This window comes from Hydra vulgaris, chromosome 07 (assembly GCF_038396675.1).
Source record: "Hydra vulgaris chromosome 07, alternate assembly HydraT2T_AEP".
In the NCBI taxonomy this organism is placed as follows: domain Eukaryota; kingdom Metazoa; phylum Cnidaria; class Hydrozoa; order Anthoathecata; family Hydridae; genus Hydra; species Hydra vulgaris.
Genome location: NC_088926.1, coordinates 12,266,876 through 12,281,012, shown reverse-complemented (window position 1 = coordinate 12,281,012; position 14,137 = coordinate 12,266,876). Strand labels below are relative to the sequence as shown.

Below are 14,137 nucleotides of genomic sequence, written 5' to 3'. Positions count from 1 at the left end.
TTTGAGATTTTGAAGGGTTTATTTTAAAAATATTATATATCCTAAAAATTATAAAATATATCCTAAAAATTCGTATCCAAATCATTACTTTTTAAATGTTGGCTTTGTATTCCTGTTAGTAGTAACAACATAAACACTTCCTAAATAACTTAAAATAATTCTAAAAAATATAAGCCCTGCACAGTGGACTAGTCCTTTACCTTAACTCAGAAATGTATCTGTTTAATTACTAGATATAAAGGCAAGCTAGTAAGAACCATTCATAATGGCTTCAAAAATGTCAAATGTTTTTCGTTCAAAATCTGCATAACTTTTTATCTCTTTCTCTCTCTCTATATATATACACACAAACCTCGGAATTATAGTCGGCATTTGGCAATGCCAACTATAAAGTGTTTGAGGTCAGTAATAATTTTTCCTAATCCCAAGGATTATATATAGGATATATATGCAGGGTTTGTGATGAAGAACATCGTTAAGCGTGTTATACCACGCTCGTAAAATTATATGTTGTCATTGAGCGCAATTATGCGGGTTCGGGGTCAAGGCCGCGAGAGCAATCTTGAAATTTGAAAATATCGGAAGACTGTTTATAAAAAGCTTTCTATTTGTTATATGATTTTCATGCGTCAATGTTTGAAGTTGTATCTAGAGCAGCGCATTTATACTACTTCAAAAATGTAGTTTTTTATACTTCCCAACTTCTTGTTTTTTATTTGCACCAGATCACTATTTTTTTAAATTATTAATGGTAAAAAAAACGCAACCAAACAAAAACACAAGTGCTTAATAAGTTCTTATAGCAGTATTGAAGAATAAACTCATGGCTAAAATTTTTTGCTTGTTGTTTTGATCTGTATTTAAAACGCTGCTAACTTAATATTTATGATTAACGGTTTTTATATTTCTTGATATCTTTTTAATAATTAATTTTTTTCGTAAATTAATTATTAAATATATTTTTTTATAATTTCTTATTTAAACTATACAAAAATGAATTTAAAAAAATCTCCATTATGAAAATATGTTTTTATTAACGATGTGTGGAATATTATTAACAATAAATCAAATAGATCTTACTCAACATTTTTACGAAATTAAAAACATTCAGAAGCTTTAACTTTCTTATAGTTATTTCCTAATTTTCTATTCTTATTTTATTTGCACATTTTTATATTCACATTATGTTTCCACACGTAATTGGTTAAAATAACTTTCTTAATTAAGTTAACATTCCATTATTGAAATTAGCTGTAACGACTTCAAACTGTTCATTCATTATGTTGAGTGCAAAACAGAAACATGCAGAAAGCGAGTGACGTAATGCTTATATTTTATATAAGTACTTCCTATAAGTATAAGAAAGACAGAGTTTTACTGTTAACTCAACAAGTTTTATCATTACCTAAAAAATTTAATTACAAATATTTTATAAAAAAAACCATATAAAAGCTTATTATTTTTTCCGTCCCAAACTTTTGAACGAGCGTGATTTTATACTCTCATTATAAGCTGAGCGAGCGTTGTTTATTGTGCCTAGAAGGTTTGAAAATACCATTTACGGAGGTGTTTCACGAGCACGGCGTGATCACGCCTGCTTCATCACAAGCCCTGTATATGTATATATACATATATTAGGGCACAGCGAATTGGCATTTTTAGTTTCGAATCGAATCTTGAATCAAACTGGGTCTTGATTTACAAATCCAATCACAAATCCAATCAGCAACGTGAGGAAATCCAAATTTAAGCATCTTTTTCACACACAAAAAATAAAAATAAAACTACTTAAAAATTTTTTAGTGGTTGTTTGGAAGCAGTATTACAATTACTTTCGATTACTATTACTCTACTATCTTAGCGTTGGATATCTGAAAAAACAACAACATAAACTAGTGATTTGAAAAACTTGAACAATTTTTTTCGAATCAAAGTGACACTTGATTTTTAAATTGAATTGATTTGCAGGGCTCTAATATACATACATTTTCTTGAATGTCGTAATAGCATAAAATAAGTATTTATTTTAAAAAATAACACGATTTTTTAACAATTTCAAAAGATTATTTTACAATTAAAAAAAATAATCTTAAAAAAATAGAAAGCTTTCAAAGAAATATTAACAGACAAAATTTATACAAAATAACCAACATTTATTACAAAATAACTTGGTAAATAACCAACTGTCAAAACAAAAACAAAAAAATAAATCGACAGTAAAACTAAATAGCATAATGTAAAGTTTGTTTATTAAGTGAGGGACTTTCCCGTTTAATGTGGAGGGCTTCTTTTATCTTTAATTTGGGTTTAGTTAGGGCATTATCCAAAATTTCAAAAGAATCACAGTAAGCCAAATTTTTTCAATTAATAGATAAATTTAAGTATTTATAATGCAAAAATTGAGGACCTTTTTTTTTTAAAACTGCAAATATTGTTTTTTCACGAAATAATTCCTACATAAAACAATGTTTCCAACAAATTCTTTTTTACGCCAGGCACCGGCACAGGGGGCAAATTTATTTCCAAGAATAGCCCCTGTCGATATATATAACTCTTGACATTTAATTGCATAATCAAAGATAAAATTAATCACAAATTAAAGAGCTTAAATACATTAATCAAATTTAGAAAATAAAGATTTCTTTTTGCACAAAATAAGATTTTTAAACAACTTACTAAAGCAAAGAAAAAACCAGTTTCTATAGTTATTTTCCATTCGAAACTCAAGGTTCGAATGGAAAAGTGAAGTGAAATTGATAAACATTTTTGTTCAATATAAAGTTGTAAATTTTTTGTTTAATAAACAAAGTTATAAAACTGACAAATGGTTGTGTTTTTGACAATGATAGGTGTCAAATGTGTATTAAGAGTAGCTGTGATAGAACCAAATGAAAGGCATTAATCAAATGGTTCAATACAGACTTTTTTTACTATAACTAAAATATAATAAATAAAACAAACATAGCAATGGGGTAGTAAAAACATGAAGTTGTGACAAAATCATTCTACAAACACATCAAGACCATTACACTTTGTGTTTGTGTATTAAGAAACTAATTAAGATCTGCAATATATTGTTCTCTCAACAACTGATAGCGCACAAAAAGGTTGAAATTCCAAAAAAACATTTCTTGTTAAAAAATTTATAAAAGCATATGGAACCCCAAACATTTTTTAAGTATTAATGAGTGGTTTTACCATGTAAAATTATTTTCCATTTTGTTTTATTTGATTTATAACACATGCTTCAAAATGGAAAATTTGAAACTTTTTATAAAATCACTTTTAAACAAAAACTTACAATTAAAGTAAAAAACTAACTTTTAAGTATTATTTATATATAAATAGATAAATAATATTATTAGCTGAACAATTGATTTTTCTGAGGAAATTGTGAAGCAAAAATTTGAAAATATCTTCTTTAATCTAGCCATAAAACTTTTGCCATTAAAAATACCTTTATAATATAATGTCAACATAATTTAAAACCTAGATTTGACAAAACACAAAATTTCTGATAAACAATAATAACCAAGTCCCCAAGATAAGTTTTCCTTTCTTAAAGTACATCAGTTAAATTTCTTTTAAACTGCCTTTGAGAGAATTTTTGAACTTTTGAATCAAGAAATAAGGTTGTCAAATATTTTTAAACGTGATAATTTGAAGTCAGTCCACAGTATTATTAAAATTTTCCAAAAGATAATATTTTCTTATTACCAATAATATCTTTCCAAAACATCCTCAATGATTTCCCTAGGATTTTTTATTCATTAGTTATGAATATATATTCAAAGCTTCGTCTTTTCTAATTAAAGTCCAATAAAAAGAATAAAATTATAATACAACGGAAACTGTTATTTTTGTAAAAATAAATTAATATTTGATAACTTACCTCCTGAACCAAATCCTCCCACCTAAAGAAAAAAAAATTATTTACTATACATGTAAATACGCTTTACTCTATTTTAAAAAAGAATTATAAGCTTGCAAGTATACCAATAAAACTATTTTGGTAGTTTCTGGGTGAGGGAAATCATTTATTATCGCAGTGATGCATTCCGTGTAAACTAATTGCCAGAAATAAGGAAGAACCTGAATACTATATCCCTATAGAGGCAAATAATAATTTAACTCTAATAATAGTAAAAACCATGCTCTATTAATTCTGAACAGTTTTTATTAAGCTAACATATCAATAATATCATAAAATATTAAGCTCAAAGCTACACGGATGACAAGTACCATTGTACCTTCATATATTTTGCACAAAAATTCCCAGTTCAAGTATGCTATTTAGTATATTTATAAATTATTTAACTTTGTAAAATATGATTTATCTTCAGATTTTTGAATGCTAATTTCTCTTGTGCTATATATTTTGTATGAATTATTGTGAGGTAGTTATAAATGTATTGGTATGTTTGTATAAAAAACAATCTGATTTAAAAGGTAGTAAATATGACATATGTTAAAGCGCCATTTATAATTGTTTATTTTTAAACTATTAATTTAAACTATTAAAAATTTAAACAGTAAATCATTATGAGTGATTAGAAAGTTGGATTAAGTAATCACTGTTATCAAAGTACAAGGGGTTTAGTATCATATTGTGTCAATAATTATATAAGTTAGTCACATCTAATAGTTTACTTAATTGCTTTTTTCTTATTATAGATTAACGCCTGCTGAACTAAGGCAACTGATTGAAGAACTTGATTCTGAAATGAGGAAGATCTGTATATTGCAATTGATTACTAAAACTATGTAACTAAAGTGAATGTTTTGTTTTGCAGTAGAGGAACACATACATAAAATGAGCATAGAACAGGAAGACTTACAATCGGTTTAAGACGACACTCGGATGTCGTCTTAAAAATGCTGAATGTTTATTGCAAACAGATTGCATGATTCCATGCAACCTGTTTGCAATAAACATTCAGCATTAAACACAACATGTAATAGATGTGTAAATTAATAAAAATTATTCTTATTTTTCTTGCATATTGCTAATTAAATAATTAGTGCTTTTTCAGTCAACTAAGTAATATCATCACAACAAATGTTGTCTTTTTTTTCTTTCATTATTTCTGTACAAAATTATATGAAGTACATATACTGCCTTTTTTTATATGTATACAAAACTTTTCTCTAAAAGTATGTTAAACTGGATCAATTTTAAAAATATTCAAAACTGTTAATAAGAACTTTAATTATCTAAAACTTTAAAAAAAATTTTTAATTATCATACAAAATTAACCTTACATATTTATGTTAAAGATGTTACTTTTTATATATAAAATTAAAGTAATATATTTTTAAAATCATTCTTTCCGAAATCTAAATGAAATTTTAGTACTTTTGAGATGTGTACACTTTTCATAGGCATTATCTTGATATACTTTCTGAGAAATATTTTTAATGAAGAGACTCACCATGTAATCAAGTGTCCTGGTGAGTGACTTTTTTCAAAAAGTAAATACAAATAACTTTTTAGTTACTTTCAAACCAAAGTTTATCTATTTTTAAAAGGGCAACTAGGGGCACCAAAAAGTCACAACACCTTGAATAAGACATAATTGATGACATCATACTGAAATAGCTATCTTGCAAGAGTTACATAACATACAACTTTAGACAGTTACTATTTAGCAATAAAAATTTTTTTAAATGAAAAATCTGTCTGGTTTAAAGTCAGTAATTTAATGCTAAAAGTTTGCAAAACATACTACAACAGTATTAACCTAAATAAGCAACCACTATTTGAATAGAAAACAAAAGAAAAGTGATAAAATAAAAAATAGAAAAAGACTTAAAAAGTGTAAAATGTGAGTCAGGAAAGCATTAAGTTGCAAGAAAATGCATTGATGTTTGAGGAAAAAAACTAACTAATAGTATTTTTGAGCATAAAGGAACAGTTACAATAAAAAAATGCAACTTTGCATGAAAAGTCTCACAAGATTTTGGATGATGGAGAAGAAGATAAAAGCTCACTGCAATAACCATTGTAATATATATTTAGATGAAAAAAGGAAAAAAAAAATCTCACCACAATAGGAAAGCAGCTCAATCAATTAAAGCAAGTAGGACTACACTTACAAGGGGGATTTAAACATTTTTTAAATAACAAAGGGCATTATTAAAAGAACTAGCTTAAATATAAGGATAGTAAGAAATTTATAAATATAAAGAAAAAAATTGAAAAAGAATTATATTTTAAGCAATTTAAAAAAAACTTTGTGAGGCACCTCTGATTCTCACACATTATATGCATGGTGTAAATTAGGTTAAGTTTTAATTTATAAATTATAGCTTTAACATTGACACCTCAATTTTTTGAATGATAAAAACAGACAACTTCAAAAAATATTGAGTAGTCCCTTAATTTCTTTGAACTATTTTATGGGTAGTTCTGCCCTAAAATAGTGGTATTAATTTACTTAAAAATAGTAATTATTGAATAAAGATAAATACAATTTGACCTTAGAAACTGAAATAAAGACTAATTATCTACAGTTAGGCAGCTTAAAACAATTTTATTTTTTGTTTGTTTGTTGCACTCTTGTCAGAATTTTTAAACATAAGGAATATTAATTGAAATAATAAAAGAAAAAAGATTATTGCCCTGTGCCAAACCCTTGCAGCAAAAATTCTCCACTGACGAGAGTGCAACAAGCAAAAAATAAAATCATATTAGGCCATTTAACAATTACTTTACCCATTTTCGTGTAACTTATACTTACCTTACTTTACTTTTTATTTACTATTAACATGCCATATGTTATATAAAGTTACATCATAAAAGTTGCCCAGTTCTAATTTCTTGTTAGTTTAAGACAATTAACAATTGTAAGCTAATCTATATTCAAATAACCTGATATCTATGCCTAACTGTGTTGAGTGGAATTCTTAATGTTTATTTAATGAACTATTTGACTGTCAACAATGTATACAAACTTTCCCTAGGGGAAAAGTTAGAAGAAGATTAGCGATTATATAATACGTCAACAGATGTAAAAATGTGGTACATTTAAACAATATAAAATAAATAATAAAATAGTAAAATATATTGTTTTAAAATATTGTGTTTTCTTTAATTTATTTTTATAATTCACCTCCCCAAGGCCGAAAAGGTCATTACAGATAAGGAGGCTACTTGTGGTTATAACCCTCTCTCAACTCTATAACTCCGAAACACAAACCTTGACAAACAAGGTCGCTGCGTGGAGAAACAAATTGAGGGCGGTACTACCAGGGACATGGTGGAAATTAAACTCGGAACCTCTCGCTTATGAAGCGAGCGCTCTACCACTACACCACTACCGCATAATTTTAACTGATTATAATTCTAAACAAACTATAAACCATGGTAAAAACATAGATTTTAAAATGAGAGTTTTTATCAAATAAGTTTTGTACTAAATATCATACCGATTTACCGAACTGTGAGGGCCTTAGTACATACATTAAATGATGTGTGTGTGTGTGTATATATATATATGTATATATATATATATATATATATATATATATATATATATATATATATATATATGTATGTATATATATAAATATATATAAATATAAGTATATATATATATATATATATATATATATATATATATATATATATATATATATATATATATATATGTATATATATATATGTATATATATATGTATATATATATATATGTATATATATATGTATATATATATATATATGTATATATATATGTATATATATATATATATATGTGTGTATATATATATATATATATATATATATATATATATATATATATATATATATATATATATATATATATATATGTATATATGAACCTCGGAATTAGGAAAAATAAGATTAGTAAAAATTTTGACCTGAAGACCTTTGAGTGAAGGTGCACACAAGATCACATTACATAAAAAACATGGTTAATGATATATATATATATATATATATAAATATATATATATATATATATATATAAATATATATATATATATATATATATAAATATATATATATATATATATATATATATATATATATATATATATATATATATATAAATATATATATATATATATATATATATAATATATATATATATATATATATATATATATATATATATATATATATATATATAAATATATATATATACACAATATTGTATATTTTATAGTCGAAGAAAATTTTTTTTTTAATTTATTAAAGATTTCACAAACATTATGATATAAAGATGTCGTTAGCTAATACATTTATATTCAAATAAAACCAATGTACATTTTGCAACAACTGTTAAAAAATATTTGTGTATGGAACTATCGTTATCATTGTGCTTATATACAATTTTAACAAAAACAAGTTGTTATATCTTATCACTATTAAATTTAAATATAAATTATTTAGCACAAATCAAAATTGCAAACTTTGAGAAAAGTTTAACTTTTTGGGCATTAAATTAATAACCATGCGGCAGGTATAGTTTTAACTTATTATAACATAAAATTTTTCTATTAAAAAAACCCTATTAAAAGGTCTTCTTTCCTTGAAAATAAAATTTTTATTTAATTTTTCAAAATAAAAATTATTTTATAGTTTGGAATAATCACATATACGTCTATAAATTCAAAAACATATTTACATCTGAAGTTGGCGTTTCGTCCCAGTCGTCACTCATGGTATTTTTAAAAAAAGGCTCGTGTTCACCTTTCTGTTTTGCACTTTAGGTAGACTGGTCCTTAAATTGATACGGCTGATAACGAGGCTGAAAACGAAAAAGTCACAAAATTTTCACGAAACTTGTCATAACTCATAAGATCTTTTCCACAGATTAGATTTAATTAAATTTCGATATATAAATAAATTTTTTAACAACTAATAAAAGTTCTAAAGGACCGCAAGTCCAAAACAATGTTAGTCTTTAACAGAGTATCTCAGGATTGAATTTAAAAAAAAGTGAATCAGTTTCTCGTTTTGCAAGTAAAGCCAACGGTGTCTGACTCTACAAGACCTGCATTAAAATCGTGCAATGGTTTTGCAAAGGGTTCTGGGATGTGTATAAAAGCTTAATAGTAAAACATAAACAAAATTAAATAAACATGAACAATTTGAACTTTGTTATTTTATCGTTTAATCGATTTAATCGTTTTCAATCGATTTTTTATTTGCAATTATTATTAGAATTTTTTCTATATATTAAAGAATACCTAATAATTTTTGCTGGATTTTGTTTATAACATATATGTATAAATAAAATGGAGATTTTTAATTAAAATGTTTGTTCATAAAATATATACGTTTTCTTCGTTAGACATTGTACTGTTTTTATTGTTCAAAATAAAAAAAGTTAAACAATAAAAATACAAACAATAACTTTTAATAGTACAAAAGCTATTTTATACTACTATATATTACTTTATACTATTTTGTTTGCATTATTTATTATTACAAATAAAGTGCTGCCGATTTAAATCATTTGATTTTAAAGTAAACAAACTTGCTGTAATATCTTTATAAAGTATTATTAATTAAAAATCTTTCAAATCACACCGTAGGCGCCGCAGTATTTTTTGATGTTTCTGATAGGACACTTCCACGCATTGTGCAAACTCCAAACTTCCGACCACCAAAATAAAGGGGATGTAATTTTGCATGGTCATAACTTTTGTAATTTACAATATTTTTCGACGAAATTTAAAACCTGTTGTTAAATTTAAATTTAGTTTAAAATAGTAAAGTTGAAAATTTTACTACATCAGTGCCCTCACGTTTGGGTAGGAGGGCGGGCAAGTGTTTTAGGGCTTTTTTGCTCCCAGGCCTCTGCCATCCCAAATTTTTGCAAAGCCTCCTCATTTGGCATAGGTATGAACATACTTAAGCTTGGAGTTTGCACAATGTGTGAAAGTGCTCTATCTGAAACATCAAAAAATCCTGCGGGTGCCCATGAATTATACTTGCAAAACCATTTTTCTTTATGAACCAGTATTGTAAGTATTCCCGCACGCGTATAGGAGATATTAGGATTTATGTGTTTTTCGGACAAAAACGTAACTTTTGGAATATCGTTTCAGTTTTTAGGGATAATAATAATAAGATATAGCTGTAACAGCTAGTGTTAACAGTTGAAAAGTGCAAGAACGGTAGATATTGCACCGTAACAGCTCAGTTTGATTTTTGTTTATGTTTTAACAAAAAGGGTTCTGCAAAATTTTTGCAAAATTTTGTTTCTGTTTTAACAAAAAAGTTTCTGCAAAATTCAGATTTGTCTAGTTTATTCTTGAAGTTATTTATTGAAGCAGCTTCTACTAATTTAGATGATAAGTTATTCCATGCATTTACAACTCGATCTTGGAAAAAGTGATATCTGAAGGTATTTTTGCAAAAAGGTTTTTTCATTTTGAATTTGTGTTGTCGTAAATACAGACCTTCATTTGATGTGTTTTGATAATTGTTTGTAACCCAATTTATTTTATCATGGTCATATTGAATTTTTAAATGTTGAATAAGATCTCCACGTAGTCTACGTTCTTCTAGAGTCGCTAATTGCATAATGTCTAACCTAGCTTCATAAGGTAAATTTTTAGTTGTAGGTACTAGTTTGGTTGCTTTTTTTCGGATCATCTTAATTTTGTCAATGTCTTGTTGTAAGAATGGAGACCATGCCTGGAGCGCAAACTCAAGATGTGGACGTATGAATGTTGTATAGAGCTTTTTTACTATGTTTACATCTAAATATCTAAATGTTCTCTTTATGATACCTAACATTCTATGTGATTTGTTAGTTGCTGAATCAACTTGTGAGTGCCATTTTAGATTAAACCATTATACCTAAATCACGTTCAGCTTCTGTGTTACATAATGTATAATTTCAATCAGTATCAGTCATTATAAATGTAGCATTTGGATTTTTTTTCCCGATATGCTTAATTTTGCATTTTTTATAATTAAATTTTAAGAGTCAGATAAATAACCATGCCATTATATTATCTATATCATTTTGAAGGCAAATTGAATAATTCGGATTTTTTATAATGTTTATTATTTTACTATCATCAGCATAAAGTTTGATAGGGTTTTTGACTTGATCTGGCAAATCATTAATAAAAAACAAAAACAGCAGTGGTCCTAAAACTGATCCCTGTGGTACACCACTGATAACTGGTAGCCAATCTGAAACAGTGTCGTCAAAGATCTTTCTCTCTTTTCTGTTTGTTAAAAAGTTTTATATCCATCTTAGATAAGTTCTCACGATACCATATGGTTTAAGTTTAGTGATCAAACTTTATCAAAAGCCTTTTAAAAGTCTAGATACAACATATCAACTGTGTGGCAATATTCTGATGCATCTGTTATTATACCAAGAGTTTCTAATAGGTTTGTTGTGCAGCTTTTATTTTTTCTAAACCCATGCTGATTTTTATATAACAAACTGTTTTTTGTTAGATAATCCATAATTTTATCTCGAATGATTGATTTAAAAACTTTACACGGGATTGAGGGCAATGAGATTGGCCTGTAATTAGATGCATAGTTCGTATTACCTTTTTGAAAAATCGGGGTTATATTTGCTGATATTCAGATTTCAGGTAATTGTTTCTCAGTCAACGATTTTATATATATTGAGTTTAATGGTTCACAGAGAGTACTATGACATTTACTTAAGACATATGGACTTATCCCATCTACTCCAACAGCTTTGTAAACATCTAATTTTTTAAATTTATTTTCAATAATGTGGTGAGTTATTATATTGTTTATATCTACTTTTAGAATAATTTTAGTCTTCTGCAGTATATTTGGTATGTTATGCTTGTCTTCATTAACAAAAACTGAAGCGAAACTACTGTTTAAAATATTTGCTATAGATTCTCTATTTGTTACAGTGTTATTATATTCATCAGACATTGAAAATATTCCTCCTTTAACTTTTTTGTGAGAACTAACACAACTGTAAAGTAATTTGGGATCTTTTTTTGATGTTAAACTTTTTCTTTTTTTGTATTCAATACATTTTAACCTCACCATGTTTTTAATCAGTTTACTTTGTATTTTGTATTGTTGAACTAAAATGGGTTACTTGGATTTATTTGATATTAATTTGTTCTATAAGGATGTTTTATGTCTGATTTTTGTCTTCATTTTTTTGTCAATCCATGGTTTTAATGCTATGTGTTTATGAAATTTTTTAGGTATATAACTGTTAGATAATTCGTGATATTTATTTACAAAGATTTTGTAACATTCATCAACATTTTTATTAAAGAAAAGATGTGATCACTTTGTACTATGGAATTAATTGTTCATTTCTTGATCATTTCCAGCTTTGTAGTTAAACTTTGGTTTCCCATAGGAAGTTTTTGATGTAGTTGGTTATTTTAAGATGCAATTCCAATGCAATATCTGATGTGCATTATTTGAGTTGCTCAACGGAGGATTATAACCTATGATCGGGATACGCTTTGGTGCATCAGTTGATGACAGTTTGTCTGAATTAAATGTCGGTTTTGTAACGTTTTGAGTCAAAAAATTGTCATTTAAATTGTCTAAAAATATTTGTGCTTATCTATCATTCTTTAACACTGTTTAGATATTTTCATCATTCCATTTTATATTTGGGTAATTGAAGTCTCCGGCTAAGAGTAAACCTGAATATTTGTTGCAATTTTACTATATTTTTTTAACAATATTTATTATTTTATTGATTTTTTGATTTGTAAGTACTGTAGCATCAGGTGGACGATATATGCTACCAATCAAGATAATCTCATTTTCTGTTTTAATGACACACCAGACTTGTTCAACTGTTATTTCTTCAGATGCTAGGTCATTAGGAGTATCAGCAATGTGCTTATTTTTAACATAGATAGCTACACCTCCACCATGACATTTAATTGAGTTAGCTTTAGATTGATTATTGTGAAAAACATTATACCCATTCACATTTATGGTATTTGATAAGTTAAACCAAGTTTTGGTTACAATAAATATGTTAGGATAATACACTGCTATTTCTAACAAAAACAAATCAAATTTATTGTTTAGTGAAGCCGCATTTTCATATCTACAACATAGATAATATTTGGGTATTGATTTGCATAACAATACTTGTGATTTAACATAACAGGATTACATCTTGAAGGGACAGCCAATACTGCAGGTTAATACAAATAGAATGATGATTACTTTTGTTTTGGTTTTTTTAATGAGTTTAACAATTTTGAAAATTCTTATAGTGTAGTAGTATTCATTGTTTTGATTTGATATTTCTTGTCTTTTTTTTTTCTAATTGTTTGATTTTTTCTTGCATTTCTTGTAGTAACAGATTTATGTCTGAATATTTTGGTGGCATTTTAAACGTGAAACCAAGCCATATCAACTCTCATCAATAAACCAATTACAATTTATTAATTACAGCAGTTACAATTTGTTTTGAATTTTTTATGGAAACATGTTTTGAACTATTTATGATACCTAGTTTTCAATTTTTTGCCCAATAATATAGTTTACACTTGTCATAGATCTGTTTTACCAGTCTACTTTACATATACATACAATAACTCTAGTTACTAAATGAATGCAATTTTTTTTTTTTTAATTTTAAAAGTAAGTATTATTAGTAAATATTGCAATATTTTATTTCAACCTAATTGTCAATATGACTGATTACCTCTTTTAAGACATTTAGAAAAATGCACTGCTTCAAATTAGTTTTAAAAAACTTTATACATAATGGATTTATGATTTGAAAAATTTGCAATTTATTTTAATGCATCATTTATTTAATTTAATGAGTCTGAATTTTTTTAATTATAAAATAATTGTTTAAAAGGAGTCATAACTTAAGAAAATGTTATACTTTAACTAACTTGTCTGTCGGGTCAGGTAATCCTGCTACTGGTAACATGAAGCCCAGTACAATCTGCTTCATGTCCAGCTGCCTTGTAGGATACGTCTTTTTAGGCAAAGGCTAGGAGATGCCAACTCCGACTTAAAACACCCCTGCCTTGGGGCTCTTGGTTGAGTAAAGGCTAGAGATGGTATCTCGATAAAAATACTCATCTTGGCCAGACGTTAAATGCATCCGGCTACTGTCTTGTAGAAGGCCTCCCAGACAAAATCTTAAGGGGT

At 26.6% G+C, this 14,137-nt stretch overlaps 1 protein-coding gene across 1 annotated transcript in view; it reads right to left on the bottom strand.

Moving 5' to 3' along the window:
- Window positions 1-9,040, bottom strand: part of LOC100192239 (probable ATP-dependent RNA helicase vasa-like) — a 31,075-nt gene extending 22,035 nt beyond the window's left edge. Inside the window, exons 1-2 of the mRNA XM_065801073.1 lie at window positions 8,652-9,040; window positions 3,893-3,914 (exon numbers count right to left, since the gene is read on the bottom strand). Of these exons, the coding sequence (XP_065657145.1) occupies window positions 3,893-3,914; window positions 8,652-8,687 (58 nt within the window). The 5' untranslated portion in view covers window positions 8,688-9,040. The remainder of the gene's footprint in view (window positions 1-3,892; window positions 3,915-8,651) is intronic.
- Window positions 9,041-14,137: the final 5,097 nt, after the last annotated feature.